This window comes from Nerophis ophidion, linkage group LG18 (genome assembly GCF_033978795.1).
Source record: "Nerophis ophidion isolate RoL-2023_Sa linkage group LG18, RoL_Noph_v1.0, whole genome shotgun sequence".
Taxonomy (NCBI): domain Eukaryota; kingdom Metazoa; phylum Chordata; class Actinopteri; order Syngnathiformes; family Syngnathidae; genus Nerophis; species Nerophis ophidion.
The window spans coordinates 16,823,895-16,831,652 of record NC_084628.1 but is presented as its reverse complement, the minus strand read 5'-3'; the positions used below and the strand labels follow the sequence as shown (position 1 = coordinate 16,831,652).

Here is a 7,758-nt window from a genome sequence, read left to right as displayed (position 1 = left end):
AATATAAAGAATGTTGTCCACTTTTTAAGGTCAGTGTCATGTGTTTAAGGCTGTATTTGGACAGCCGGGTGAAATGTCTCTCTTGCTTGGCAACAAATCCCACTGCAGGCCTGTTTGTTTGGTTGCCATGGGAACGAGCAGGTAGTCGAGGTGGCAAAAGAGTTTAAAAGACCAAAAGAACGCTGAGATGTCCGGTTGGGGGTATATATATATATATATATATATATATATATATATATATATATATATATATATATATATATATATATATATATATATATATATATATGACACCTGATAAGATTGCTTTGATTAGAAGAAAAAAAAAAAATGTACCACTCATCCATTTTCTATACCGAGCTTATTCTCATTACGGTCACATGATTGTTTTTTCTTGACCATTTTCAAATCAAATCAAATCCAACTTTATTCATATAGCACTTTTCATGCACATACAAATGGCAAGCACAAAGTGCTGTACAAAACAAAACAGCAAAAAAATGCTAACAATAATAGACGAAGAGAAGAAAACACAAACACACATACAGCACCTTTGACAAAAACAATGCAAAAACAAAACATTTTTTTGTAAGGACTCATGATATACAGTCTATTTTTTTTATTGTTTACTGTTATTTTTGCTAATTTATACACCCTGATTTGTTTTACCTTACCTGTAAAAAGCATCTTTGAGTTTTGAAAAGCGCTCTATAAATAAAATATATTATTAATGCTACTTGTGTACTTTTTTTTAAACTATTACAATTTAGTGTCTAATAATTATTGCCATTACTTAATAATGTGATGAACTTAAAATTTAAAAAATAAATAAATAAATGCAAAAAGACGCATAAGGTTACTTTAGGTAGTTTTTTCCTCCAAAATGCCAACTATGTTTTAATGTGTAGGATTATTACAGTATTATTAATTAAATAGCATTAGAATTTATGGCAAGTTCTCATAGTCATCATTGTCACCGACGTCCCACTGGGTCATTATTGTCACCGATGTCCCACTGGGTGTGAGTTTTCCTTGCCCTTATGTGGGCCTACCGAGGATGTCGTGGTGGTTTGTGCAGCCCTTTGAGACACTAGTGATTTAGGGCTATATAAGTAAACATTGATTGATTGATTGATTGATATGATAATTGTTTATAATTTACATAAATACATTGTTATTAATGTAATAATATTTTCTGAGGAATGAATAAATAATTGATTGCAATTAAAACAGAAACAGATGCGGGCAAAGCATCCCCATTGATTGTGAGAATTCCATACGGATGTAATATGTTTACCATTATAAACTCCCAACTGTCAGATTATTTTTGCTATGGGCAAGAGGAGCGCCACCTTCGTTTTTCACTCTCACAGTCCTGTCATTGAATCAGCATGGCGCATCGAAAACACACGTATACACTCAAAGGCCCTTCTGTGCCTTGGAGACAAACAGTGATTTCCAACTACATAGTCGGGGGCCCCTCGCTGCAGTTTGGAGAAGACATCTGTGGACAGAGCATGTTGTGTGAGTTCAGGCTTGAGGAAAATCGCCATTAAAACAGTGCCTGAAAATAAACAACCGGTAACTTCTTCATTTGAATCACAGCTTTGGGTTCTATTCTATGTAAGTTTATTAGGCATAATTGTTAAATAGATAAATATATTTAACTTAAAGTTTTAATTATAATCCCCACGTGTGGCTTTCTGTGGCTCAGCAACATTTTAAACACCTTATAACACAGTTACTAACTGACAAAATGAATAACCAACAGACAAAAATGCAAACAAATATCCTGTCACTTGTTTGATTGGTAAGAAATGACATGCTAACTTAGCGTTGGCGCTCCACTCCAGTCTGGCAGGTGGCAGCAATGAGCAGTGTAATGCACTGTGCTCCAAATCACACACTTCCAGACTTACACTTAAATGTGCATACTGCGTACTTTGTTCCTAACAACGTAGTTCTTTCCTAAATGAGTCACTTTGCACTCTGTCGCAATACAGTGGCACCTTGATTTAAGAGTGTTTTGAGATAAGAGCTGTCTTTTGGCTGATTGCTATGCTTTAAGTTGCAAGCAATACTGGTCCCCATTCAGCAATGAGTTCCTAACTTTTCCTCTTATCTTTCTTCCTAAGTGATTTCCTAAGAGGAGTCGATTCAAATTCATGACGTGTTATTAAACGACCAAATTGTTCCCACCTGGTGTTCTTAAGTTGCTGAATGTCAAATGGTTAGCACGTGCGTGTCTATCATAATTTGCATAAAACACCCCTTATTTCCCTGATATGCATATGTAAACGCCCTTAATTCGGTAATTTGCATAGGTAAACACCCTTAATTCCCCATATGATGGCACAATTCCGGCGGAAAAACCAAACATCAAACACAAGGAGAAAACACAAACAGATTACAGAAGAGAAATTTGTATTATCCCGCAGGGGAAATACCTAATGTCAAAACATAAGTTTAAGAAAGGGGGGACTGCAGCGTTCAATATCTGTCACTTGGGGCAAATAGGTCTACATGGTCGTGAAATATGTTATCTATCTATCTATCTATCTATCTATCTATCTATCTATCTATCTATCTATCTATCTATCTATCTACCTACCTACCTACCTACCTACCTACCTACCTACCTACCTACCTACCTACCTACCTACCTACCTACCTACCTACCTACCTACCTACCTACCTATCTATCTATCTATCTATCTATCTATCTATCTATCTATCTATCTATCTATCTATCTATCTATCTATCTATCTATCTATGATATTAATTTAACATTAGACAATAGAAGTAAGGGAAATTGTCACACTTAAGAACAAATAGGCCACCCTAAGAGTGCTTTGGAGCACTCGTACATTTTGTTCTTACCTAGTAAAAAAATCCCAGCTACGAAAACACTGGTGAATACAAAAATCTCCTTAAAAACTTTGTAAGTGGGCCAAAGAACAATATTTGAATGGGGCCCACTGTGACTTACAAGCATCTCTGCCATTGGGTAGCATTGCAAATGCAACAGTGAACCCTGTAAGATCTACCCTAAAATGTCTGGTCTTACTCGTTAGCATTAACTTACAGATAGAGATCGACGTAACTTTCTTTTTCTTTTTCCAACCACGGGGAAGACGTGGAAGAAGTGAGCGTTACGGACAGTGCTAAGAAGAAACAGATGATATTCATTGAGTTAAAGAAAGAAATCATCAGAAACATGACAGCTTTAGTAGTCCACTTGACAAAGCAGGAGGAACGCGTCACTGCTATAGTCGGCGCTGTACTGAAGGAGAATGAGTCTAATGCCGGACAAGGATGTTTAAATGATATCTTAGCGCCGGGCATTTATCCATGAATCTACGGAGAAGCAGCTGGAAGGAGATACCGTATAAGCCGTATAAGTCTCTCATTAAAATATAAGTCAGTTACAGTTAGTCCAGGACTGTGCGGCACAGTTTATTTATTTTTGCGGCACAATTTTTAACCGGAATCAAAAAAAGGGAGCACATCACCCGGAATCTCACTTCCCTGCATTGGCCTCTTGTTCGTTTTAGAATTGATAAAAAAAATTGTACTATTTGTTTTTTAAAGCTTTGTTTAGACTGGCCTCCAAGTACACCACGGACCTCATCCAAATGTATGCCCCAACTCGCGCATTGAGGCCCGAGGGCCAGTTCCAACTTGTGGACCTAAAACGAGGCTAAAACAGAGAGACAGGGTCTTCTCTGTTGTGGGCCCTAAACTATGGAATGTTCTGCCTTCTCACAGCCTTCACTGTTGAATGTTTTAAGTCTCGTCTTATAGGGGAACTGCACTTTTTGGGGAATTTTGCCTATCGTTCACAATCAATATCAGAGACAAGAACACGCATCTTTTTTTAATTAGAATTTTAACGACGATAAAAAACGCTTTGAAAGATGCGGCTAATAGCAGTCACCGTTGGAGCCTTTTGTCAGGCTTGTCCCTGACAGTTTGGCTATGTTGTTTTTTTCCTCTGCATTTGTCTTTGTTCCTGTCTGCACTCTTATTTTGGTAATTTCCTGATTTTCTCCCTGAGTGCTTTGTTAAGCCTCTCCGCCACGGAAATCTCTGCGGGGTTCGTGTTAGGTTGGAGTATTCTGTCACGTTGAATTTTTGACAAACCCCAAGATGCAGAGACGGTGGCAGGCATTGAATAAGAAAACATAATTTAATGTCCAAAAATGTAAAAATAAAGAGGAATCACAAACCAGGAACCAGGAACAAACAAACTGGTAGCATGGAACAGGAAACAGGATCCAGCAAACAGGAACTAGCAACAAAAAGACAGCACGCTGCAAGCAGCTACAGGTTCTACGAAAAGCATTAATGACAATAATCCAGCACTGACTGGAGGAGAAAGCAGGTCTAACTAGCGGCTGGCTGATTGACAAAACGTGTGGCCAGGTGCCAATCAGCCACAGCTGAGGGAAAAAAGCACTCTGGGAGAAAATCAGAAAAATTACCAAAATAAGATTGCTGTCAGGAACAAAGACAAATGCAGAGGAAAAAACTAACATAGCCAAACTGTCAGGGACAAGCCTGACACCTTCAAAGCCCTCTAAGACAACTTCAAAACCCTCCATCACCGTTTTATATACACACAGCAAGTATATATATAATGTAGGAACAGACATGTTCATAACAATATGTATTATGTGCAATACTTACTATATTTGGGAGCATTGATTTCTGTTTCCATAGCGGCGCACTTCCGACTTAGAGCGTGTTCCTACTTCCAGATACAAAAAACTTGCGTGTCTTCTTATCATGGCAGACTTGGTAACAAACAACGAAGATTACTTTTTTGGGAAAAATTAGGATTCACAACTTTATCTTTTTTAATCTGAATTTATGGAGGAATAACTAATGCTTTTAGAAGCCAGCACAAAGAAGAGGGTGAAGCGTTGGAGCAGACGAAAGCCAAGAGAGTGAGGTGAAAGTGAATCAAAGCTGCAAATGTGGAATTTGGAGACAAGCTTTTTGGTCATAAATGGCATGCTTACTCCAAAAAAGTTTGAAAAAACGCCCCTGGCCAGCTGGACAAAAGAGACAACTGTCCATCCAGTGAGTCACACTTTATATTAATCATGATCCAAGCAGCACGTCATGTGTGTATCATGACAGACAGCACAAGCTATCTGGCTAACTTTAACTGTGTACGGACAAAACATGAAATATGGGCTAACATTTTACAGATACTGTAATATGATTGTTCATGTTTTTCAGTCAGTACAGATTGGTGTCTTAGCACATTGTGTTCTGCATTCCTAACTCAAACACGTTCTGTGCTAATGTAGAAGTTAACTTATCTCTTGCCGTAGTTAGCTTTAACGGCTAATACCGTAGCATGCTGATGTGTTAGTCCATCCATCCATTTTCTACCGCTTATTCCCTTTCGGGGTCGCGGGGGGCGCTGGCACCTATCTCAGCAACAATCGGGCGGAAGGCGGGGTACACCCTGGACAAGTCGCCACCTCATCGCAGGGCCAACACAGATAGACAGACAACATTCACACTCACATTCACACACTAGGGCCAATTTAGTGTTGCCAATCAACTTAATACAATACAAAAACCGAGTTCCTCAGTGTTCGCTCTTAAAATAACAATGTTACTACAGTTTGGTTATTATACAGGTTACGGAGCGTAAATGAAGTATTGTTGACGTTTTTTTAATGCATTGTCAAAGTGATTTAGAGGTAGAATTGATTGCACCCATTAGCTGCATTGCTAGGTACCTAAAACGAGACCATTTTTCATGTTAGAATGTGAAGAAAAAAACCTTTTGTCTTCCATAATGATTGTGAACGATAGGCAAAATTCCCCCAAAAAAGTGCATTTCCCCTTTAAAACCAACTTTTACTCTCTGGCTTTTAAATTTAAATGAGTCTAATGGTCCTCTGTTTATTTTATTGATTTATTTTATTGATTTGTCTCTTATTGTTTCATTCTATTTTATTGATTAGTTTTTTACTTGTTTTATTTTAAATTATTTAATGTAATTACTTTTTATTGTTTCTTATCTTGTATTGCGGTTTAGCTCGGTTGGTAGAGTGGCCGTGCCAGCAACTTGAGGATTGCAGGTTCGAATCCCGCTTTCTCCATCCTAGTCACTGCCGTTGTGTCCTTGGGCAAGACACTTTACCCACCTGCTCCCAGTGCCACCCACACTGGTTTATATGTAAAAAAAAAATTAGATATTGGGTTTCACTATGTAAAGCGCTTTGAGTCACTAGAGAAAAAGCGCTATATAAATATAATTCACTTCACTTCACTTTTTATGTGCGGCACTCTGGAAACAGTTCTGTTGTTAATAGTGCTGTACAGCTAAAGGGGATTGGATTGGATATATGTAATTATCAACTGATAAAACTATTGAAGTTGTTTGTACATTTCATATCTAAAAGTTTGTTTTTCTTCTTAAAACACATGTTATATGTTAAAATTGTGCTGTTTTAGGATGGCCAAGCACGACGAGTTGAGTTTATACACAAATGGATACATGGATGATACAGCAGAGGATTGGGAGAATGTCATGTGGTCAGATGAAACCAAAATAGAACTTTTTGGTATAAACTCAACTCGTCATGTTTGGAGGAAGAAGAATACTGAGTTGCATCCCAAGAACACCACACCTACTGTGAAGCATGGGGGTGGAAACATCATGCTTTGACGCTGTTTTTCTGCTAAGGGGACAGGGCGATTGATCCGTGTTAAGGAAAGAATGAATGGGGCCATGTATGGTGAGATTTTGAGCCAAAACCTCCATCCATCAGTGAGAACTTTGAATGGTTGACCAAATGCTTATTTTCCACCATAATTTACAAATAAATTCTTTAAAATTCCTACAATAGGAATTCCTAGATTTTTTTCACATTCTGTCTCTCAAAGTTGAAGTGTACCTATGATGAAAATTACAGACCTCTGTCATCATTTTAAATGGGAGAACTTGCACAATTTCTGCAAGTTCTCCCATAAATACTTTTCTGCCCCACTGTATGTATCAAGATGGCAGTGATTGAGGGTGGTTAGGGTCCATTGCTGTACACAAACCATTCAGGGCGTGTTTGTGAGGTACAACAGTATACATTCAGAATGGAAGTATGGAAGTGCACTAATTGAAGCACAGACTCCTCCCTTGTGTAATTGGAGGAGGTAATTAGGCTGTCAGCATCCAAACATAGCTTGACATGTTGTGTTTGTCACTGTAGACTCAGAAATCTTTTCATCCAAGCAAGCATGTTTGGATCTTTAGACCGTTAAGTGAATCCAGCAGTGTTCTCAATCTTGTGTGCATCTGCAGGACCTGGCCAGTACATCTTTTGGCCTCTGGAGGCTCGTCGCTATAAACGCCTCTGTTACTTTTTGCTCGGGTTTGTGCGATCCACTCGAGTTGCTTGAAGGCTGCTTGATGCCTGCACGTGTCCCTCGCTCTTTTGACTCCAAAAGGAATACACTCCGTCCACCTCACTCCTCAGGATTCAGGCTGCAGGCGTGTCGGAACTCTTGGCCATGCTCGTGGATCCATTTGTTTGCCACTGGAACAAACAAGTTGGAAAGATGTTCCGTCTGTTATGTTTCAAGCGTCTTTATGGATATGCTTACACAATATTTATTTACTAACATAGCCTTCACTGAGACTGCCGCAATATGCATGGCAGTCCAGTAGTTGGCGATGTCACTTTTTTGAAAACACTTAACCCATGTATTAGTACTAGTACTATGAGTACAGTACG

General features: G+C 38.6%; 1 protein-coding gene across 2 annotated transcripts in view; it reads right to left on the bottom strand.

The window, feature by feature from the left end:
- Positions 1-401: 401 nt before the first annotated feature.
- The window catches only part of p4ha3 (prolyl 4-hydroxylase, alpha polypeptide III), a 36,282-nt gene continuing 28,925 nt past the window's right edge, over positions 402-7,758 (bottom strand). Inside the window, exon 13 of one of the 2 annotated variants that reach the window (XM_061877343.1) lies at positions 402-7,560. In XM_061877343.1, the coding sequence (XP_061733327.1) occupies positions 7,490-7,560 (71 nt within the window). In that variant the 3' untranslated portion in view covers positions 402-7,489. The remainder of the gene's footprint in view (positions 7,561-7,758) is intronic. The other variant, XM_061877344.1, reaches the window with a different exon arrangement.